Raw genomic sequence first — 23,691 nt, 5'->3', positions numbered from 1 at the left:
CAACCACGCTGCAACATTCCCCGCAACCGCGCATCAGGCTTGATGCTCTCTTTCACGTCTTTCTTTTGCTTTCAACGGGAGTCATTACGGCACGACGTTCAATGCAACACGTTAGAACTTACCATTGACAATGTGGGTGCAATTTACCCTCCATCTACCAATCCATCCAAGGTTGCGGACTCGTCTTCCCGGCCAAACATCCTGGCAACATCGTCTCGCCTTGCAGGTTTTACCGAACAAAGCCATAGATCGGTGGGATACGTAACCACCTTTTAACATCGTCAAAACTCTAGCTGCAGCCTTTGAGATTTAGCGTGAGCCAAATGACGCGCACCAACAACCCCTGATCAAAACAAAACGGTTGAAATGCGTTCTCTTGTTCTCCTTTCCTTTCCAATGCAACGTCAACGGAGAAGAAACAAGAAGGTCCTCGCTGTAACGAATGACAACGTTCTCGGAATGCTGCAAGGCTCGGGTTGTTTGCTAGTCGACAAACCTTCCACGTCCGCACGTCATCGGGCTGGAGGCCGTATGACCTAGTTTCGAGGGGGGGTCGCTTCCCGAGGTTTGTGGCACGTACCGTGTAGCGTTTGAGGGTTCCCGGAAGGGAACGGAAACTGGTGTGAAACTACCGTCGATCATCTTCCCAGTTTGGTGCAACCATACAAGCGGCGACCCGAGTCCAACGGGTGACACAAAGGCCTCGACGCGCCAAGGTGAGGAAGACGGTTTCCTAGCGAGCTAATATGGTATGTCGCCATGCTCAAGAATAATCAGGTCGCCCTCTCTCTCGCGTTGCCCACAAGAGGGTGTTCTCCCGCTCCAAGTCCGTAGCAAGAACGAACGAGGCAGACACATTGACGTGCGCCGAGTAGGTAGGAACATCCATACTACTTAACTGGGCCACCCGCCGTGCTCATGCTCGGGTTGTTCACGCTCCATTTGCTAACCTCGACCTTGTTTACAACGTTTCCATGGCTTCTCGAGTAGATTAACATGGAGAAATAAGGAAGAGCTCTCGCGTCGTTCTCTTTGAATTCTTTATCTCTCTTTGGCTTTCAAGTCATCCGCATCAGAGTGGCGCAGCGGAAGCGTGGTGGGCCCATAACCCACAGGTCCGAGGATCGAAACCTCGCTCTGATACCGCGCGGTTGAATTAGTTGTACGTCAAAACCACCGCTACGATCTTGTCCCCCTCGCCTCCTTGCGTGGGTCCTTATTCAAGACGTTACCGCCCGAGCTTCGTTCGAGGAGTTCTTTAGGGATTGCTAACCGCGCACGTGTGGAAGGTTAAGAGGAATGAGCCTGCGAAGTAACTGCCATGACGGTGCCTTACTTGGGGCTTCCGAATACATTTGGCGATCACGTCAAAGTCGGATGTAATAGGTATCTGCTCGCTTACTGGTCAAATCTGCGGTTCAAGTTCTTGGGAATGGCCGACGCTTACTCGAGACTCGTGTCACCTGGAATAACGCAGAGGAAGACCACGCATTACGGTTGTACGTATGAGCACCTTGGACGGAAACCGCAATTGAGAATTCCAACCACGCTGCAACATTCCCCGCAACCGCGCATCAGGCTTGATGCTCTCTTTCACGTCTTTCTTTTGCTTTCAACGGGAGTCATTACGGCACGACGTTCAATGCAACACGTTAGAACTTACCATTGACAATGTTGGTGCAATTTACCCTCCATCTACCAATCCATCCAAGGTTGCGGACTCGTCTTCCCGGCCAAACATCCTGGCAACATCGTCTCGCCTTGCAGGTTTTACCGAACAAAGCCATAGATCGGTGGGATACGTAACCACCTTTTAACATCGTCAAAACTCTAGCTGCAGCCTTTGAGATTTAGCGTGAGCCAAATGACGCGCACCAACAACCCCTGATCAAAACAAAACGGTTGAAATGCGTTCTCTTGTTCTCCTTTCCTTTCCAATGCAACGTCAACGGAGAAGAAACAAGAAGGTCCTCGCTGTAACGAATGACAACGTTCTCGGAATGCTGCAAGGCTCGGGTTGTTTGCTAGTCGACAAACCTTCCACGTCCGCACGTCATCGGGCTGGAGGCCGTATGACCTAGTTTCGAGGGGGGGTCGCTTCCCGAGGTTTGTGGCACGTACCGTGTAGCGTTTGAGGGTTCCCGGAAGGGAACGGAAACTGGTGTGAAACTACCGTCGATCATCTTCCCAGTTTGGTGCAACCATACAAGCGGCGACCCGAGTCCAACGGGTGACACAAAGGCCTCGACGCGCCAAGGTGAGGAAGACGGTTTCCTAGCGAGCTAATATGGTATGTCGCCATGCTCAAGAATAATCAGGTCGCCCTCTCTCTCGCGTTGCCCACAAGAGGGTGTTCTCCCGCTCCAAGTCCGTAGCAAGAACGAACGAGGCAGACACATTGACGTGCGCCGAGTAGGTAGGAACATCCATACTACTTAACTGGGCCACCCGCCGTGCTCATGCTCGGGTTGTTCACGCTCCATTTGCTAACCTCGACCTTGTTTACAACGTTTCCATGGCTTCTCGAGTAGATTAACATGGAGAAATAAGGAAGAGCTCTCGCGTCGTTCTCTTTGAATTCTTTATCTCTCTTTGGCTTTCAAGTCATCCGCATCAGAGTGGCGCAGCGGAAGCGTGGTGGGCCCATAACCCACAGGTCCGAGGATCGAAACCTCGCTCTGATACCGCGCGGTTGAATTAGTTGTACGTCAAAACCACCGCTACGATCTTGTCCCCCTCGCCTCCTTGCGTGGGTCCTTATTCAAGACGTTACCGCCCGAGCTTCGTTCGAGGAGTTCTTTAGGGATTGCTAACCGCGCACGTGTGGAAGGTTAAGAGGAATGAGCCTGCGAAGTAACTGCCATGACGGTGCCTTACTTGGGGCTTCCGAATACATTTGGCGATCACGTCAAAGTCGGATGTAATAGGTATCTGCTCGCTTACTGGTCAAATCTGCGGTTCAAGTTCTTGGGAATGGCCGACGCTTACTCGAGACTCGTGTCACCTGGAATAACGCAGAGGAAGACCACGCATTACGGTTGTACGTATGAGCACCTTGGACGGAAACCGCAATTGAGAATTCCAACCACGCTGCAACATTCCCCGCAACCGCGCATCAGGCTTGATGCTCTCTTTCACGTCTTTCTTTTGCTTTCAACGGGAGTCATTACGGCACGACGTTCAATGCAACACGTTAGAACTTACCATTGACAATGTGGGTGCAATTTACCCTCCATCTACCAATCCATCCAAGGTTGCGGACTCGTCTTCCCGGCCAAACATCCTGGCAACATCGTCTCGCCTTGCAGGTTTTACCGAACAAAGCCATAGATCGGTGGGATACGTAACCACCTTTTAACATCGTCAAAACTCTAGCTGCAGCCTTTGAGATTTAGCGTGAGCCAAATGACGCGCACCAACAACCCCTGATCAAAACAAAACGGTTGAAATGCGTTCTCTTGTTCTCCTTTCCTTTCCAATGCAACGTCAACGGAGAAGAAACAAGAAGGTCCTCGCTGTAACGAATGACAACGTTCTCGGAATGCTGCAAGGCTCGGGTTGTTTGCTAGTCGACAAACCTTCCACGTCCGCACGTCATCGGGCTGGAGGCCGTATGACCTAGTTTCGAGGGGGGGTCGCTTCCCGAGGTTTGTGGCACGTACCGTGTAGCGTTTGAGGGTTCCCGGAAGGGAACGGAAACTGGTGTGAAACTACCGTCGATCATCTTCCCAGTTTGGTGCAACCATACAAGCGGCGACCCGAGTCCAACGGGTGACACAAGGCCTCGACGCGCCAAGGTGAGGAAGACGGTTTCCTAGCGAGCTAATATGGTATGTCGCCATGCTCAAGAATAATCAGGTCGCCCTCTCTCTCGCGTTGCACACAAGAGGGTGTTCTCCCGCTCCAAGTCCGTAGCAAGAACGAACGAGGCAGACACATTGACGTGCGCCGAGTAGGTAGGAACATCCATACTACTTAACTGGGCCACCCGCCGTGCTCATGCTCGGGTTGTTCACGCTCCATTTGCTAACCTCGACCTTGTTTACAACGTTTCCATGGCTTCTCGAGTAGATTAACATGGAGAAATAAGGAAGAGCTCTCGCGTCGTTCTCTTTGAATTCTTTATCTCTCTTTGGCTTTCAAGTCATCCGCATCAGAGTGGCGCAGCGGAAGCGTGGTGGGCCCATAACCCACAGGTCCGAGGATCGAAACCTCGCTCTGATACCGCGCGGTTGAATTAGTTGTACGTCAAAACCACCGCTACGATCTTGTCCCCCTCGCCTCCTTGCGTGGGTCCTTATTCAAGACGTTACCGCCCGAGCTTCGTTCGAGGAGTTCTTTAGGGATTGCTAACCGCGCACGTGTGGAAGGTTAAGAGGAATGAGCCTGCGAAGTAACTGCCATGACGGTGCCTTACTTGGGGCTTCCGAATACATTTGGCGATCACGTCAAAGTCGGATGTAATAGGTATCTGCTCGCTTACTGGTCAAATCTGCGGTTCAAGTTCTTGGGAATGGCCGACGCTTACTCGAGACTCGTGTCACCTGGAATAACGCAGAGGAAGACCACGCATTACGGTTGTACGTATGAGCACCTTGGACGGAAACCGCAATTGAGAATTCCAACCACGCTGCAACATTCCCCGCAACCGCGCATCAGGCTTGATGCTCTCTTTCACGTCTTTCTTTTGCTTTCAACGGGAGTCATTACGGCACGACGTTCAATGCAACACGTTAGAACTTACCATTGACAATGTGGGTGCAATTTACCCTCCATCTACCAATCCATCCAAGGTTGCGGACTCGTCTTCCCGGCCAAACATCCTGGCAACATCGTCTCGCCTTGCAGGTTTTACCGAACAAAGCCATAGATCGGTGGGATACGTAACCACCTTTTAACATCGTCAAAACTCTAGCTGCAGCCTTTGAGATTTAGCGTGAGCCAAATGACGCGCACCAACAACCCCTGATCAAAACAAAACGGTTGAAATGCGTTCTCTTGTTCTCCTTTCCTTTCCAATGCAACGTCAACGGAGAAGAAACAAGAAGGTCCTCGCTGTAACGAATGACAACGTTCTCGGAATGCTGCAAGGCTCGGGTTGTTTGCTAGTCGACAAACCTTCCACGTCCGCACGTCATCGGGCTGGAGGCCGTATGACCTAGTTTCGAGGGGGGGTCGCTTCCCGAGGTTTGTGGCACGTACCGTGTAGCGTTTGAGGGTTCCCGGAAGGGAACGGAAACTGGTGTGAAACTACCGTCGATCATCTTCCCAGTTTGGTGCAACCATACAAGCGGCGACCCGAGTCCAACGGGTGACACAAAGGCCTCGACGCGCCAAGGTGAGGAAGACGGTTTCCTAGCGAGCTAATATGGTATGTCGCCATGCTCAAGAATAATCAGGTCGCCCTCTCTCTCGCGTTGCCCACAAGAGGGTGTTCTCCCGCTCCAAGTCCGTAGCAAGAACGAACGAGGCAGACACATTGACGTGCGCCGAGTAGGTAGGAACATCCATACTACTTAACTGGGCCACCCGCCGTGCTCATGCTCGGGTTGTTCACGCTCCATTTGCTAACCTCGACCTTGTTTACAACGTTTCCATGGCTTCTCGAGTAGATTAACATGGAGAAATAAGGAAGAGCTCTCGCGTCGTTCTCTTTGAATTCTTTATCTCTCTTTGGCTTTCAAGTCATCCGCATCAGAGTGGCGCAGCGGAAGCGTGGTGGGCCCATAACCCACAGGTCCGAGGATCGAAACCTCGCTCTGATACCGCGCGGTTGAATTAGTTGTACGTCAAAACCACCGCTACGATCTTGTCCCCCTCGCCTCCTTGCGTGGGTCCTTATTCAAGACGTTACCGCCCGAGCTTCGTTCGAGGAGTTCTTTAGGGATTGCTAACCGCGCACGTGTGGAAGGTTAAGAGGAATGAGCCTGCGAAGTAACTGCCATGACGGTGCCTTACTTGGGGCTTCCGAATACATTTGGCGATCACGTCAAAGTCGGATATAATAGGTATCTGTTGGGATTCTGGTCAAATCTGCGGTTCAAGTTCTTGGGAATGGCCGACGCTTACTCGAGACTCGTGTCACCTGGAATAACGCAGAGGAAGACCACGCATTACGGTTGTACGTATGAGCACCTTGGACGGAAACCGCAATTGAGAATTCCAACCACGCTGCAACATTCCCCGCAACCGCGCATCAGGCTTGATGCTCTCTTTCACGTCTTTCTTTTGCTTTCAACGGGAGTCATTACGGCACGACGTTCAATGCAACACGTTAGAACTTACCATTGACAATGTGGGTGCAATTTACCCTCCATCTACCAATCCATCCAAGGTTGCGGACTCGTCTTCCCGGCCAAACATCCTGGCAACATCGTCTCGCCTTGCAGGTTTTACCGAACAAAGCCATAGATCGGTGGGATACGTAACCACCTTTTAACATCGTCAAAACTCTAGCTGCAGCCTTTGAGATTTAGCGTGAGCCAAATGACGCGCACCAACAACCCCTGATCAAAACAAAACGGTTGAAATGCGTTCTCTTGTTCTCCTTTCCTTTCCAATGCAACGTCAACGGAGAAGAAACAAGAAGGTCCTCGCTGTAACGAATGACAACGTTCTCGGAATGCTGCAAGGCTCGGGTTGTTTGCTAGTCGACAAACCTTCCACGTCCGCACGTCATCGGGCTGGAGGCCGTATGACCTAGTTTCGAGGGGGGGTCGCTTCCCGAGGTTTGTGGCACGTACCGTGTAGCGTTTGAGGGTTCCCGGAAGGGAACGGAAACTGGTGTGAAACTACCGTCGATCATCTTCCCAGTTTGGTGCAACCATACAAGCGGCGACCCGAGTCCAACGGGTGACACAAAGGCCTCGACGCGCCAAGGTGAGGAAGACGGTTTCCTAGCGAGCTAATATGGTATGTCGCCATGCTCAAGAATAATCAGGTCGCCCTCTCTCTCGCGTTGCCCACAAGAGGGTGTTCTCCCGCTCCAAGTCCGTAGCAAGAACGAACGAGGCAGACACATTGACGTGCGCCGAGTAGGTAGGAACATCCATACTACTTAACTGGGCCACCCGCCGTGCTCATGCTCGGGTTGTTCACGCTCCATTTGCTAACCTCGACCTTGTTTACAACGTTTCCATGGCTTCTCGAGTAGATTAACATGGAGAAATAAGGAAGAGCTCTCGCGTCGTTCTCTTTGAATTCTTTATCTCTCTTTGGCTTTCAAGTCATCCGCATCAGAGTGGCGCAGCGGAAGCGTGGTGGGCCCATAACCCACAGGTCCGAGGATCGAAACCTCGCTCTGATACCGCGCGGTTGAATTAGTTGTACGTCAAAACCACCGCTACGATCTTGTCCCCCTCGCCTCCTTGCGTGGGTCCTTATTCAAGACGTTACCGCCCGAGCTTCGTTCGAGGAGTTCTTTAGGGATTGCTAACCGCGCACGTGTGGAAGGTTAAGAGGAATGAGCCTGCGAAGTAACTGCCATGACGGTGCCTTACTTGGGGCTTCCGAATACATTTGGCGATCACGTCAAAGTCGGATGTAATAGGTATCTGCTCGCTTACTGGTCAAATCTGCGGTTCAAGTTCTTGGGAATGGCCGACGCTTACTCGAGACTCGTGTCACCTGGAATAACGCAGAGGAAGACCACGCATTACGGTTGTACGTATGAGCACCTTGGACGGAAACCGCAATTGAGAATTCCAACCACGCTGCAACATTCCCCGCAACCGCGCATCAGGCTTGATGCTCTCTTTCACGTCTTTCTTTTGCTTTCAACGGGAGTCATTACGGCACGACGTTCAATGCAACACGTTAGAACTTACCATTGACAATGTGGGTGCAATTTACCCTCCATCTACCAATCCATCCAAGGTTGCGGACTCGTCTTCCCGGCCAAACATCCTGGCAACATCGTCTCGCCTTGCAGGTTTTACCGAACAAAGCCATAGATCGGTGGGATACGTAACCACCTTTTAACATCGTCAAAACTCTAGCTGCAGCCTTTGAGATTTAGCGTGAGCCAAATGACGCGCACCAACAACCCCTGATCAAAACAAAACGGTTGAAATGCGTTCTCTTGTTCTCCTTTCCTTTCCAATGCAACGTCAACGGAGAAGAAACAAGAAGGTCCTCGCTGTAACGAATGACAACGTTCTCGGAATGCTGCAAGGCTCGGGTTGTTTGCTAGTCGACAAACCTTCCACGTCCGCACGTCATCGGGCTGGAGGCCGTATGACCTAGTTTCGAGGGGGGGTCGCTTCCCGAGGTTTGTGGCACGTACCGTGTAGCGTTTGAGGGTTCCCGGAAGGGAACGGAAACTGGTGTGAAACTACCGTCGATCATCTTCCCAGTTTGGTGCAACCATACAAGCGGCGACCCGAGTCCAACGGGTGACACAAAGGCCTCGACGCGCCAAGGTGAGGAAGACGGTTTCCTAGCGAGCTAATATGGTATGTCGCCATGCTCAAGAATAATCAGGTCGCCCTCTCTCTCGCGTTGCCCACAAGAGGGTGTTCTCCCGCTCCAAGTCCGTAGCAAGAACGAACGAGGCAGACACATTGACGTGCGCCGAGTAGGTAGGAACATCCATACTACTTAACTGGGCCACCCGCCGTGCTCATGCTCGGGTTGTTCACGCTCCATTTGCTAACCTCGACCTTGTTTACAACGTTTCCATGGCTTCTCGAGTAGATTAACATGGAGAAATAAGGAAGAGCTCTCGCGTCGTTCTCTTTGAATTCTTTATCTCTCTTTGGCTTTCAAGTCATCCGCATCAGAGTGGCGCAGCGGAAGCGTGGTGGGCCCATAACCCACAGGTCCGAGGATCGAAACCTCGCTCTGATACCGCGCGGTTGAATTAGTTGTACGTCAAAACCACCGCTACGATCTTGTCCCCCTCGCCTCCTTGCGTGGGTCCTTATTCAAGACGTTACCGCCCGAGCTTCGTTCGAGGAGTTCTTTAGGGATTGCTAACCGCGCACGTGTGGAAGGTTAAGAGGAATGAGCCTGCGAAGTAACTGCCATGACGGTGCCTTACTTGGGGCTTCCGAATACATTTGGCGATCACGTCAAAGTCGGATGTAATAGGTATCTGCTCGCTTACTGGTCAAATCTGCGGTTCAAGTTCTTGGGAATGGCCGACGCTTACTCGAGACTCGTGTCACCTGGAATAACGCAGAGGAAGACCACGCATTACGGTTGTACGTATGAGCACCTTGGACGGAAACCGCAATTGAGAATTCCAACCACGCTGCAACATTCCCCGCAACCGCGCATCAGGCTTGATGCTCTCTTTCACGTCTTTCTTTTGCTTTCAACGGGAGTCATTACGGCACGACGTTCAATGCAACACGTTAGAACTTACCATTGACAATGTGGGTGCAATTTACCCTCCATCTACCAATCCATCCAAGGTTGCGGACTCGTCTTCCCGGCCAAACATCCTGGCAACATCGTCTCGCCTTGCAGGTTTTACCGAACAAAGCCATAGATCGGTGGGATACGTAACCACCTTTTAACATCGTCAAAACTCTAGCTGCAGCCTTTGAGATTTAGCGTGAGCCAAATGACGCGCACCAACAACCCCTGATCAAAACAAAACGGTTGAAATGCGTTCTCTTGTTCTCCTTTCCTTTCCAATGCAACGTCAACGGAGAAGAAACAAGAAGGTCCTCGCTGTAACGAATGACAACGTTCTCGGAATGCTGCAAGGCTCGGGTTGTTTGCTAGTCGACAAACCTTCCACGTCCGCACGTCATCGGGCTGGAGGCCGTATGACCTAGTTTCGAGGGGGGGTCGCTTCCCGAGGTTTGTGGCACGTACCGTGTAGCGTTTGAGGGTTCCCGGAAGGGAACGGAAACTGGTGTGAAACTACCGTCGATCATCTTCCCAGTTTGGTGCAACCATACAAGCGGCGACCCGAGTCCAACGGGTGACACCAAGGCCTCGACGCGCCAAGGTGAGGAAGACGGTTTCCTAGCGAGCTAATATGGTATGTCGCCATGCTCAAGAATAATCAGGTCGCCCTCTCTCTCGCGTTGCCCACAAGAGGGTGTTCTCCCGCTCCAAGTCCGTAGCAAGAACGAACGAGGCAGACACATTGACGTGCGCCGAGTAGGTAGGAACATCCATACTACTTAACTGGGCCACCCGCCGTGCTCATGCTCGGGTTGTTCACGCTCCATTTGCTAACCTCGACCTTGTTTACAACGTTTCCATGGCTTCTCGAGTAGATTAACATGGAGAAATAAGGAAGAGCTCTCGCGTCGTTCTCTTTGAATTCTTTATCTCTCTTTGGCTTTCAAGTCATCCGCATCAGAGTGGCGCAGCGGAAGCGTGGTGGGCCCATAACCCACAGGTCCGAGGATCGAAACCTCGCTCTGATACCGCGCGGTTGAATTAGTTGTACGTCAAAACCACCGCTACGATCTTGTCCCCCTCGCCTCCTTGCGTGGGTCCTTATTCAAGACGTTACCGCCCGAGCTTCGTTCGAGGAGTTCTTTAGGGATTGCTAACCGCGCACGTGTGGAAGGTTAAGAGGAATGAGCCTGCGAAGTAACTGCCATGACGGTGCCTTACTTGGGGCTTCCGAATACATTTGGCGATCACGTCAAAGTCGGATGTAATAGGTATCTGCTCGCTTACTGGTCAAATCTGCGGTTCAAGTTCTTGGGAATGGCCGACGCTTACTCGAGACTCGTGTCACCTGGAATAACGCAGAGGAAGACCACGCATTACGGTTGTACGTATGAGCACCTTGGACGGAAACCGCAATTGAGAATTCCAACCACGCTGCAACATTCCCCGCAACCGCGCATCAGGCTTGATGCTCTCTTTCACGTCTTTCTTTTGCTTTCAACGGGAGTCATTACGGCACGACGTTCAATGCAACACGTTAGAACTTACCATTGACAATGTGGGTGCAATTTACCCTCCATCTACCAATCCATCCAAGGTTGCGGACTCGTCTTCCCGGCCAAACATCCTGGCAACATCGTCTCGCCTTGCAGGTTTTACCGAACAAAGCCATAGATCGGTGGGATACGTAACCACCTTTTAACATCGTCAAAACTCTAGCTGCAACCTTTGAGATTTAGCGTGAGCCAAATGACGCGCACCAACAACCCCTGATCAAAACAAAACGGTTGAAATGCGTTCTCTTGTTCTCCTTTCCTTTCCAATGCAACGTCAACGGAGAAGAAACAAGAAGGTCCTCGCTGTAACGAATGACAACGTTCTCGGAATGCTGCAAGGCTCGGGTTGTTTGCTAGTCGACAAACCTTCCACGTCCGCACGTCATCGGGCTGGAGGCCGTATGACCTAGTTTCGAGGGGGGGTCGCTTCCCGAGGTTTGTGGCACGTACCGTGTAGCGTTTGAGGGTTCCCGGAAGGGAACGGAAACTGGTGTGAAACTACCGTCGATCATCTTCCCAGTTTGGTGCAACCATACAAGCGGCGACCCGAGTCCAACGGGTGACACAAAGGCCTCGACGCGCCAAGGTGAGGAAGACGGTTTCCTAGCGAGCTAATATGGTATGTCGCCATGCTCAAGAATAATCAGGTCGCCCTCTCTCTCGCGTTGCCCACAAGAGGGTGTTCTCCCGCTCCAAGTCCGTAGCAAGAACGAACGAGGCAGACACATTGACGTGCGCCGAGTAGGTAGGAACATCCATACTACTTAACTGGGCCACCCGCCGTGCTCATGCTCGGGTTGTTCACGCTCCATTTGCTAACCTCGACCTTGTTTACAACGTTTCCATGGCTTCTCGAGTAGATTAACATGGAGAAATAAGGAAGAGCTCTCGCGTCGTTCTCTTTGAATTCTTTATCTCTCTTTGGCTTTCAAGTCATCCGCATCAGAGTGGCGCAGCGGAAGCGTGGTGGGCCCATAACCCACAGGTCCGAGGATCGAAACCTCGCTCTGATACCGCGCGGTTGAATTAGTTGTACGTCAAAACCACCGCTACGATCTTGTCCCCCTCGCCTCCTTGCGTGGGTCCTTATTCAAGACGTTACCGCCCGAGCTTCGTTCGAGGAGTTCTTTAGGGATTGCTAACCGCGCACGTCTGGAAGGTTAAGAGGAATGAGCCTGCGAAGTAACTGCCATGACGGTGCCTTACTTGGGGCTTCCGAATACATTTGGCGATCACGTCAAAGTCGGATGTAATAGGTATCTGCTCGCTTACTGGTCAAATCTGCGGTTCAAGTTCTTGGGAATGGCCGACGCTTACTCGAGACTCGTGTCACCTGGAATAACGCAGAGGAAGACCACGCATTACGGTTGTACGTATGAGCACCTTGGACGGAAACCGCAATTGAGAATTCCAACCACGCTGCAACATTCCCCGCAACCGCGCATCAGGCTTGATGCTCTCTTTCACGTCTTTCTTTTGCTTTCAACGGGAGTCATTACGGCACGACGTTCAATGCAACACGTTAGAACTTACCATTGACAATGTGGGTGCAATTTACCCTCCATCTACCAATCCATCCAAGGTTGCGGACTCGTCTTCCCGGCCAAACATCCTGGCAACATCGTCTCGCCTTGCAGGTTTTACCGAACAAAGCCATAGATCGGTGGGATACGTAACCACCTTTTAACATCGTCAAAACTCTAGCTGCAACCTTTGAGATTTAGCGTGAGCCAAATGACGCGCACCAACAACCCCTGATCAAAACAAAACGGTTGAAATGCGTTCTCTTGTTCTCCTTTCCTTTCCAATGCAACGTCAACGGAGAAGAAACAAGAAGGTCCTCGCTGTAACGAATGACAACGTTCTCGGAATGCTGCAAGGCTCGGGTTGTTTGCTAGTCGACAAACCTTCCACGTCCGCACGTCATCGGGCTGGAGGCCGTATGACCTAGTTTCGAGGGGGGGTCGCTTCCCGAGGTTTGTGGCACGTACCGTGTAGCGTTTGAGGGTTCCCGGAAGGGAACGGAAACTGGTGTGAAACTACCGTCGATCATCTTCCCAGTTTGGTGCAACCATACAAGCGGCGACCCGAGTCCAACGGGTGACACAAGGCCTCGACGCGCCAAGGTGAGGAAGACGGTTTCCTAGCGAGCTAATATGGTATGTCGCCATGCTCAAGAATAATCAGGTCGCCCTCTCTCTCGCGTTGCCCACAAGAGGGTGTTCTCCCGCTCCAAGTCCGTAGCAAGAACGAACGAGGCAGACACATTGACGTGCGCCGAGTAGGTAGGAACATCCGTACTACTTAACTGGGCCACCCGCCGTGCTCATGCTCGGGTTGTTCACGCTCCATTTGCTAACCTCGACCTTGTTTACAACGTTTCCATGGCTTCTCGAGTAGATTAACATGGAGAAATAAGGAAGAGCTCTCGCGTCGTTCTCTTTGAATTCTTTATCTCTCTTTGGCTTTCAAGTCATCCGCATCAGAGTGGCGCAGCGGAAGCGTGGTGGGCCCATAACCCACAGGTCCGAGGATCGAAACCTCGCTCTGATACCGCGCGGTTGAATTAGTTGTACGTCAAAACCACCGCTACGATCTTGTCCCCCTCGCCTCCTTGCGTGGGTCCTTATTCAAGACGTTACCGCCCGAGCTTCGTTCGAGGAGTTCTTTAGGGATTGCTAACCGCGCACGTGTGGAAGGTTAAGAGGAATGAGCCTGCGAAGTAACTGCCATGACGGTGCCTTACTTGGGGCTTCCGAATACATTTGGCGATCACGTCAAAGTCGGATGTAATAGGTATCTGCTCGCTTACTGGTCAAATCTGCGGTTCAAGTTCTTGGGAATGGCCGACGCTTACTCGAGACTCGTGTCACCTGGAATAACGCAGAGGAAGACCACGCATTACGGTTGTACGTATGAGCACCTTGGACGGAAACCGCAATTGAGAATTCCAACCACGCTGCAACATTCCCCGCAACCGCGCATCAGGCTTGATGCTCTCTTTCACGTCTTTCTTTTGCTTTCAACGGGAGTCATTACGGCACGACGTTCAATGCAACACGTTAGAACTTACCATTGACAATGTGGGTGCAATTTACCCTCCATCTACCAATCCATCCAAGGTTGCGGACTCGTCTTCCCGGCCAAACATCCTGGCAACATCGTCTCGCCTTGCAGGTTTTACCGAACAAAGCCATAGATCGGTGGGATACGTAACCACCTTTTAACATCGTCAAAACTCTAGCTGCAGCCTTTGAGATTTAGCGTGAGCCAAATGACGCGCACCAACAACCCCTGATCAAAACAAAACGGTTGAAATGCGTTCTCTTGTTCTCCTTTCCTTTCCAATGCAACGTCAACGGAGAAGAAACAAGAAGGTCCTCGCTGTAACGAATGACAACGTTCTCGGAATGCTGCAAGGCTCGGGTTGTTTGCTAGTCGACAAACCTTCCACGTCCGCACGTCATCGGGCTGGAGGCCGTATGACCTAGTTTCGAGGGGGGGTCGCTTCCCGAGGTTTGTGGCACGTACCGTGTAGCGTTTGAGGGTTCCCGGAAGGGAACGGAAACTGGTGTGAAACTACCGTCGATCATCTTCCCAGTTTGGTGCAACCATACAAGCGGCGACCCGAGTCCAACGGGTGACACAAGGCCTCGACGCGCCAAGGTGAGGAAGACGGTTTCCTAGCGAGCTAATATGGTATGTCGCCACTCTCTTGATCCTCGGGATTATAACAAATTGACGAGATATAAACCCACTATAGGTTTTGTAAGTTAGACCGACCACTAGCATAACATATTACAATCTAAACGTGCTTGATCTCTGCGGTTAGAGTGTAATGATGATTGTTGAGGGGAAAGAATGGAAACAAATGTTAGGGACAATTCTATGGCCCGGACATAGCTCCATGTGTGAAACCGACCATTTTCCTGCAGAACCCTAAATCTTCATCGTCAAGCTCCTTCCTTCCTTCTTCTTTTTCTTCTTCTTCTTCTTCGGCTCTTGCCTTCGACTGTGTCTCTCCGTCGACTCCCATCCCCGCAGGTTTGTTTTCTCTCTTCATCGCCTTCTCCATTTCTCTACCGTTCCTGTTTCTCTCATGCGTTCCTTTCTGTTTTGTATTCAGGTATTCATTCTCTCTCTCCCTCTCTCCTCACGTAATTTTCACGTAATTGATTGCCTGTTTCTGGATTTTCTACCTTATTTTGTCCAGTTTTTTCTCTCTCTTTATCTTCTTTATCTCGTATATTTTCTGTCTGAATTTTGTGCTGTATTTCCTTTATATTCTTTTGTCTTCACTTTCTGTTGAGTTGCTTCAGACGATTAAAATCGTGTTCGTATTCTGTTGCGAAATATAGCCGGTTATCTTTCTTGGTTCGTGCGCATGTTTTCTTCAACGTCGTCTACGTTTCGTACATTTTTCTGTCTATATGTCGTGCTGATTTGTCGTTCGTAGTTATCTATATATTTTTCTGTCTACCACACGTTCATCTGAAGGTAATTCAGATGATTAAATTTCTATTTGTCTGCTGTTGCGGGATATAGGTATAGAAATGGCTGGAGTTTCTCCTGATCTGCTATGGCAGCTGGTGAAGAAGAACAACAAATTCCTTGTTAAGAGGAATGGTAATGGCAGTTCTTCGATGCAGTTCAGCAGTGAGCCTAATAACCTATATAACCTCAACTCCTTCAAGTACTCTGGTATTCTCCTATTTAATATCATTTTGCGAAAGCGTTTTTGTATTTTTCGCTGAACTTCTCGTATAGACGAAAATCGGTGTGTTTATTTGAATATAATGACATTCCTCTATGTTTTTGATTCCAAGGTTTCAGTAACTTTATGTTTTGGAACCTTATGTACAACGTCTGACAGGGTTTTAAGAATATCTTGACATTATTCTATGTCTTTGTTAACAAGATTTCAGTAACTGTATGCTTTGTAACTTTATGTGAAACGTTTCACATGGTTTGAATTTAGATCGCATTTGACAGTATTCTTTGTTATCACTTTCTATTTATATGTGACATTGGCTTATGCTATATGAATTTTTTGTTTGTTATGGCAAGCTTCAATTTTTTTTACATAAAGTTTGACATTTGTGCAGTTTATGCAATATTAACTGATGTGAAAATTTGATATATTCTCCAAATCTAAAACTAGGTGTAAAGTTACTTTTTTTACAAAGTATAAAATTAGTGTGCAATCAGGATTGTAATGTTAAACTGTTATACGATTTTGTAATTAGTATATTTTAAGAGAAGAGCATCAAATATTTTTATACAATGATTACATAATGTTTGGTATATATCTTTTACATCTGAATTATAGAGTACTTTCTACATTTTTATCTGAGATTCCTATGTTCTCCAATGTGATCTAAAAACCTTTGTAAGGCTAGAAATTGATGTATGATCTTAATTGTTGTGTGAAATTTCAATCTGGTCACAGGATTGGCAAACAAGAAGACTGTATCTATTACTCCTGGCAGTGATCTCACTGTTTACCTTGCTACAACAAAGACAAAGAAATCGAATAAACCGAAGAATTCAATCAATAGATGCCTTTTGAAGAGGGACGTCAGACGAATGGCGATAGTTGTAGAGAATCAGGTAAGAGTATGCCACCTAATTTAACGGATTTAAAAGAAAATTTTCTTTTATATTCTTGGTTTTGAAGTTTATAGATCCAAATTAGGATCTGCTCTATGTTTCAGTGCTATGGTGCAGCACATAAATTTTCGTACAAGACCCTATGTAGTTGTCTTAATGTATATTCCTCTATATTGAGAATTCCATAGATAAGTTACTGGCTATGATCATTTCTAAATCTAGGAAATTGCAAATTATTTGTTCTTTATGTGGTATGGTAAACTGGTTCAAATAGTTGTGATTTTTTGGTGTGTTTAATTTTACTCATATTCTTTTGAAATAAATGAGATGATGTTTATGAACTTTTGTTTATTATATTGCAATTTAAAGTTGCAATTTGTAGTTCATCCTGGTAGTATTGATTTATGAAAGTCAACGCCATGTTTCCAAATGTAGTGGCAATGCAGATGATGACCCTACATTGTTAGGATTCTGCATGTTTTCTTGACTTCCGCGAATGTGTTGGGGTATTTGGATTTTCCTCTGTTCTGTGTCAATTTGAGATTTGAAAGTAATTTGTTCATATTGGTAGTGTTTGCAGAAACTCCTTGTTGTTTCAAATGAACCTCATATAAGTGTGAATGTGTTTTTATTTGTAGTTTTGATTATTTGGTCATTGCTTCAATACACTTGTTAAGGAATTTATGATCACAAGTTATTCCAGTCTGTGGTTCTTGTTCTAAACTTTTTTTTAAAATTGTTTTCACAGGTGGTTGCTAATGGCTACCGTCCCGATTTAAAGAAAGCTGCACTAGCAAAACTAAGTACTGTGCACAAGAGTCTCCGTGTTGCAAAATCTGGAGGAAGGAAGAAGGCTTCAAAATCAACAAAGAAGTCAGTTTGAGCTATAGCTAGTTCTTTTCTTCAGTCTCACAGAGGTCACATTTTTGTTTAATTGAAGCTTTCCATAGAAATGAAGTAAAAATCTGGAGTTTTGGACTCTCAAATACTCTGCCTATTTTCCCATCCTTGCTTTCTTGAGTTGTTCACTGTGTACTTTCTTAATGTTGGATTTAATTAATTGCCATCGTTACTTCTATAATTGGGTATCATCACCACACTGTTTGTAGTGTAATAGACTCGTTTAAGAATTAACCTGAGTCAGAGTAAAAACTGTTTTTGAGGTTATTATTAGTAGTAATAAATTGGTAGTCTATATATTCTGTGTAAATTTGGTGGATCGGGGCCTTAAATTTGGTGCGAAGCCAAACAAATTTTTGGAGCAATACAATGACCGTTTGAAGTAAAAGCTTCATATAAAATTTTCTTAATAAAAGATACAGTAGGGAAATTGCCAAAACGCAAGTACATAATGATGGCTATTTGAAAGATACTTATTAGTTAATTATCGATGTAATTTTGCTTTAGTCTAGTTATGAGTATTTAATGGTGTCATAATCTAACTATAAATGTGTGGCATTACCTATCTATGAGCGAGATCTTCTCTGATTACTGTTGGAGCATGTTATGTAATGATTTTTCTTTAGCCTTTCTCTGATAAGCTGAGATAGATGACAAATATTTTGCTGAAAGTCTCAACTAGCATTCCTTATTCTCTTTATTTTAATGTTTCTTTATTAAAAGAAATCACGTACCTAACATCTTGATCATTGAGGAATGAACTGTGAGCTGCTTAAAGAAAGTGTTTCCGACAGTAATATAACAGTATCTTAATAATTGGGTTATTATGTTATTGTTCAAGTAGTATTCTTTTGATGATTTCATTGGAGGTTGGAACACTAGATTCATTGTCAATAATATAATGTTAATGTTATTTTCAGTTTCTAGAAACCTGGGGGTTTATTAAGATGCTAGAGGTATTTTCTAATGTATAGAAAGATGTATGATGTGTATGTATTGATGATTTTGGTCGTTTGGTTTGCTTTCAAAATATATTATAATAGTAGTGCACCATGATTGCCACCAATTGGGCAGGTTAGAAATATCTTTAAATCTATAAATCTGTTTTAGTTTAGATGTATTAAATTTCTTTAAATCTATTTTAGCTCAGAAGTATGTTTGTGTCCAGACTAACTACAGTATGATTTTTTCTAATGCAATTAATCAGAGTTGTGATCAATCTATAAAGAACTGTAAAGTTGTAAGAATGTGATTAGGTTAGTGATCAGTGTTATAACTAGAGTAATTGTGAGTTGTACTAAACTTACTGGTGATAATAAAACAAATTAAAAATCCCACAATGCTACCTATCACTTCAATTATGATATTCATTAATGCAATTAGCACCAATCACAAAGGTAATCAGCATGGGTGGATGCCTTTTTCAAGTATTTTGTCGAATGTGGGTTATGTATAATGTCGTATGTCTAAGTTTAATCCCTAATATTGGAGCAACAATATCAACATTTCTATTGAATATTCAATCCAAACTTGCTGCAACTTAAAAAGGTTAATATGGTAACATAATATATGCTACATCCTTAGCATGTGTGTGTGTCATCTACAAATTTAATCCACATATACACAATGTGTGCATAATCTTTGTCATTGGAAGTACATGAAAGATTCAAATCAAAAGCTAATAATAGCCATTAGCAGCTGCAAAGGTTTAACAGATTTCCTTCGAGGAATGAATCAGTGTTATGTGGTATTGGCTTGTCTAGAGATGTCAGATAGGGATTTGAGGTTGCACTTGATGAGAGCTTCCACGAAGAACCTGGTATCTTGTCCTGTGTTGCCATTTGGAATGTCGACCGAGTATGATTCTAGAACAAGTGTTCCTGGGTTACCGTCAATAGTTTCTTCATGTAATGTGGTGATTGATTTATAGTTCTACATAAAATGAAGCAAGAATATAACAAATAAGACAATTGAAAAACAACAACAATAGATTATAGACTCAGAGTTATGGAATGTTGATAATGCTATGTAAAGCATATATTAATTATGTCATGCATTTGAGGGTTCAGGGCTACTTACTCCATTATGGATGCATGGGAAAAGATTTGAGAATCAGAATTACGTTGGTCCCTGAGTTTTTCTTCTTCTCATAGTATAGGTATTTTAACCATTGGAAAAAGATGTGCTATTATTTTTTTGTTTTGTTATCAAATCACCATTTTTGAAGGATTTTCTAACTTTTTGGGGCTGCTATGCTTACCCTGATTTCTGAGAGATTTCCTCAAATTCACATAGCAAAACATGGGCATTTTAGGCCCAAAGAAAAGCCGATCAGAGTGTGAGAGGTTAGCATTCGCCCAATTTATGGATATCTTACCGACAACCGATGATCTCCTCCAAGGACTTTATAGCTGAGGATGTGTTGTTCATCATCTAGGATTTCGAGGATCTCTGTACTGGTGGAGGCGGGCAATCCTGAGATAACATAAACCTCTCTCACATTTCCGGGTCGGACATCTCCATCTCCATGCATCACACACCTTTGCACAAACGGCTTGTATTTTTGCGGTTCATCGAACCGTCGAACAATAGACCAAACCTGTATACCCACACACACCATGCTTAATTCAGTGAGAACAACTAGTAAACGAATCTTTAGATTGGTGGATCGACATTACATACTACGAATGGAAGCCTTGAAATTGAGCTAAGAGTGCACAAATGGGGGGGGGTTGGCCATGTGGATCATCAAGTCTAGAGAGCAGATGATAAGAGACATGGCAGGAATGACCCTTGTGAATGAATACAGTAGCTAATCTATTCTTATACATTCATACACATACATACATACATACATAGAGAGAGAGAGAGACACACACCACCTCCACAGGAGCTGCGATTCTCTTAGAGAGGATAGAAGTGGTCTGATTCTCATGGATTTCATGCTTGTGGTATCTAGCGATGTACTCTAGCTCTAGCTCGGAGTTACTTGTCGCCATGAGAAGACTGATTGCGATGAACATACACACATACATTCAATGTTCACGAAAAGAAGAAGAAGGAAGAAGAAGTAGAAGAAATATGTGTCCCTTCGTAGTACCAAATAGTATAAGTTATAACAAAAAGAGTGTCTTTGTAGAATACATACCAAATGGTATACCGTATAACAATAGAGTGTCTTTGTAGAATACAAATCAAATCAAATGGTTTTAACAAAAGTATAAAGCATTTCCTAAACACTTTATGAGTACACACACAAACATACGCACACAACTTTCATCAAGGAATAGATACCCTTCTAGCCTAACTTGAACATGCGCTTTAGGTCTGAATAAACTAATGGAAACCAATATACATTGTCTTTGTCTGTGCTTGGGAGAACTTGAACATTGTTTTGGGTTGTATTTGCTCTGTATTACTGTCTTAATGACATACATTTGTCCTTATTCCGACAACTCTAAGCATCACTTTGACCTCATTGTGCAAGCCATATTCCGTCTCTCATGGAATCTATTAGTTACTCCTTATTGTTTATTTATTGCACATCCAAATTATGGATGGATTCACTTTTGTTTTCTTCTCGTTTTTCATGATAGAGCTCAACGAATAACATGCTATTATGATTGCCATTAACTTTGATCCTCCTCTATCATCATATCTTAGGAATTATTGATTGCGAATGTAATAAAGTCATACAGAAGTACATGATAGGTGTTGACACCATAGTTGAGCCTTTCATACTGGGTTGGGCCAATGACAATGCATGTGCATATGCATACATACACTAACACATTAAGTGTACCTTCACAGATATTGGGCTCAATACAAAACCTTGTGATAGTAAGGTCACAACCTTATCCAAGGTAACTAATCTAATTTCTTGGACCTCTTTCATGACAAGTTAATATGGGCAAATTTTGTGATAATTGAAACCATCTATTTCCCCCATGGGAGGGAGGGGATTGTACAAAAGTTGAGCTTATACACTTATGAAATGGATGTATACTCGAGCAACAAATATCTACCAATATACAAGGCATACACATTAGCATAAAGTTTTTTGTCTATAGTTATCAAATCACAAAGACGATGATGTGACCATGTAAGATGCTTGACTCGATTGCACAATTTAAAAGCATTTTTGGTGGGAGGAAATGTGTGGGTTGGCAAATATGGCCTTTAGCAAAAGAAGGGATGTGGAAGTGACCCTTTTCTGAAGATCCATTATTAGATACAATTTACTTTTGGGTACATACTATGCAATATGTTGTATGCAAATCGTCGGTAGGTAGGGATAATGGGATTTACATATCATTATATCACAATAGTTGTATGAAGGCCTAAACATCGTATAAAAACAAAATCACAGAGAAATTTAGAATATCCAAAACTTATTCGCCATTGTTGGACTAGCAACCACCTCCCTCTTTGACTCTTAAGGGAAGAAAGGAGGTGTAATAAAGATCCCAACCTAACTAATCTATAATGGTCCAAGTAAATCAGGGTAAACTCACAAGTATGATTGGCCTAACAATTGGGTTGGGCCAACTTGGAGCACACGACAAAGTCTCAATCCATTCTCCAATACAAGTACATCCATTTGATGTTCTTACTTGTGTAATAAATTCTACAAAATGTTAAAAACATATGTTGTATGGATTGTTTCACAAGACTTTTGTGGTTAAAGCTCTAGAATGAGACATCCTATGAATGACCGATTTAACTACTTATGCCATGACTTTTACAACGTGCCAAGAATACTTCATGTATGCGTATGATTCCTCACAAATTTAGATTCAAATGTGGCCTCCTTAGATCGTAGTTGAAGCGATTTCTTCATATCATATCGAGTTCTTCACATCATTTCGAAAAGTGATAATACAATTTTCTCAATGTCTGTCATAGAATAGCATAGATGTATGACATAGATGTTCAACAAATGCTACATGCCAACTTTCACTTGGGGCAACACTTCAACATAGACTGACACAAATAGACACAATGTCGGGGAAATAAATTCCTAAGTTAACTTTGGTGGGCACAAGAATGAGCATGAAATATATATTTGCCGAGAACAACTACTTATTGAATTTACAATGACCACCACTTATTTATTGAATTGGTGTGAGCATGTACAAGAGGAATGGATATTATTATAGTTTGGCTGAAGCAAACATGTATATTGGAGGGTGGAATCAACTCATACAACAAGAAGCTAAGGCTCGAACATTGACATCACTAGGTGATCTAAGCTCTTCGTAATCAGCTGTGTACCGAGAGAGAAGAAGGATATTGAACCTTGATTCATAATATTAAACCCATAGAAAAAATCAATACTTCCCATTACTCTATGGAGTAATGTTCCTTTTCTCTTGTTCAAGTAGATGTCCTTTATAATTTTAATCTAAGCTCTTCATAAATGGTGAACTGTGAATAAAAAGAAGGATATTGAACCTTGACTTGTAGTTGTAATATTAAACCCATAGAATAAATCAAAACTTCCCATATATGTTCGAGTTTCAAGTTAGGGATCCTCCCCATTCTTTCCCTTGTTTTTTTTTTACACACATGTACACATGATCATACAAAAGCTCACATGCCCATATACATGCATATGGTACAACAAACCTATGGAAGATAAAATACGATGGGAAACCCTTAAAGCAAGACCTCGTGGGACACTAATATCCCCCCTTATATGCGTGATGCAACCAATATGCAAACCATGTGGTCCTCTATAGAACATTGGAGAGTGACAAAAGTAATTAGGATTAGTAATAATTACAACTTTCTTATAGTGGATGCGTCCTGTCATAATAAACGTTTGGTCTTGATATTATCTGCTTGGATATTACAAGATCCAATCTTCAATAACCGGACAATACACAACTATCTTCCAATTACATAATGTGTATTCATTCAAGACATGAACATGTCATATAATAAATCATAGTACGTAAAATTCGTGTTCGTCTAGCATAACATTTGTTTTCCTACGTTGGAAAACGAATGCGAATGTTATTCAAACATTCCTACCATTCTTTGAGGGTGTTTACCATACTTGAATGATTGAAACATTCGCGAATGCGAATGCGTGTATGGTACGTATGATTCATACTATGTAATAAATAAGACATATATCCTTACATGTTGGGAGTGATGGTGATGATTCACATGCATATGATACTTGGTATAAGAAGTATATTTTGTTTTGGAAATAAAATAAATAAATAAATTGTAAGCTTTTGGGCAGACAAGCTCAAGT

At 45.4% G+C, this 23,691-nt stretch overlaps 2 protein-coding genes and 3 non-coding genes across 6 annotated transcripts; 4 read left to right on the top strand and 1 right to left on the bottom strand.

Moving 5' to 3' along the window:
* Window positions 1–10,316: 10,316 nt before the first annotated feature.
* Window positions 10,317–10,388, top strand: TRNAM-CAU (transfer RNA methionine (anticodon CAU)). Its single transcript has one exon. It is a non-coding gene; the product is annotated as a tRNA-Met (tRNA).
* A 1,469-nt stretch (window positions 10,389–11,857) lies between these two features.
* TRNAM-CAU (transfer RNA methionine (anticodon CAU)) lies at window positions 11,858–11,929 on the top strand. Its single transcript has one exon. It is a non-coding gene; the product is annotated as a tRNA-Met (tRNA).
* Window positions 11,930–13,397: 1,468 nt separating this feature from the next.
* TRNAM-CAU (transfer RNA methionine (anticodon CAU)) lies at window positions 13,398–13,469 on the top strand. Its single transcript has one exon. It is a non-coding gene; the product is annotated as a tRNA-Met (tRNA).
* A 1,366-nt stretch (window positions 13,470–14,835) lies between these two features.
* Window positions 14,836–17,607, top strand: LOC147849485 (large ribosomal subunit protein eL28y-like). The gene is made up of 4 exons (XM_087337494.1): window positions 14,836–14,960; window positions 15,462–15,617; window positions 16,366–16,526; window positions 17,275–17,607. The coding sequence occupies exons 2-4, from the start codon at window positions 15,470–15,472 to the stop codon at window positions 17,407–17,409; spliced, it is 444 nt and encodes a 147-aa protein (XP_087193620.1). The 5' UTR covers window positions 14,836–14,960; window positions 15,462–15,469; the 3' UTR covers window positions 17,410–17,607.
* Window positions 17,608–18,925: 1,318 nt separating this feature from the next.
* On the bottom strand, window positions 18,926–20,497 carry LOC147849484 (abscisic acid receptor PYL10-like). Of its 2 annotated transcripts, none has more exons than XM_087337483.1 (3): window positions 20,306–20,497; window positions 19,804–20,025; window positions 18,926–19,358 (listed from the first exon to the last, which is right to left on the bottom strand). In XM_087337483.1, exons 1-3 carry the CDS (start codon window positions 20,459–20,461, stop codon window positions 19,167–19,169), a joined length of 570 nt encoding a protein of 189 aa, XP_087193609.1. In that variant the 5' UTR covers window positions 20,462–20,497; the 3' UTR covers window positions 18,926–19,166. The 2 variants fall into 2 exon arrangements, with proteins under 2 accessions (XP_087193609.1, XP_087193610.1); XM_087337484.1 differs by having other exon boundaries at window positions 20,309–20,461.
* Between the last annotated feature and the right edge of the window lie 3,194 nt (window positions 20,498–23,691).

This window comes from Azolla caroliniana, unplaced genomic scaffold (genome assembly GCF_043228905.1).
Source record: "Azolla caroliniana isolate FFs.n. ecotype wild unplaced genomic scaffold, voAzoCaro1.0.p SCAF_49, whole genome shotgun sequence".
NCBI classification, from domain to species: domain Eukaryota; kingdom Viridiplantae; phylum Streptophyta; class Polypodiopsida; order Salviniales; family Salviniaceae; genus Azolla; species Azolla caroliniana.
The sequence above is the reverse complement of the archived record's forward strand: the minus strand, read 5'-3'. Positions and strand labels throughout refer to the sequence as shown.

Coding starts and splice junctions, on each gene's coding strand:
- LOC147849484 (XM_087337483.1), bottom strand. CDS start 20,461: ATGTATGTGTGTATGTTCATCGCAATCAGTCTTCTCATGGCGACAAGT. Junction 20,026..20,305: donor TCGCAGCTCCTGTGGAGGTG/GTGTGTGTCTCT, acceptor GTGGGTATACAG/GTTTGGTCTATTGTTCGACG. Junction 19,359..19,803: donor GAGGAGATCATCGGTTGTCG/GTAAGATATCCA, acceptor CATTTTATGTAG/AACTATAAATCAATCACCAC.
- LOC147849485 (XM_087337494.1), top strand. CDS start 15,470: ATGGCTGGAGTTTCTCCTGATCTGCTATGGCAGCTGGTGAAGAAGAAC. Junction 15,618..16,365: donor CAACTCCTTCAAGTACTCTG/GTATTCTCCTAT, acceptor ATCTGGTCACAG/GATTGGCAAACAAGAAGACT. Junction 16,527..17,274: donor CGATAGTTGTAGAGAATCAG/GTAAGAGTATGC, acceptor TTGTTTTCACAG/GTGGTTGCTAATGGCTACCG.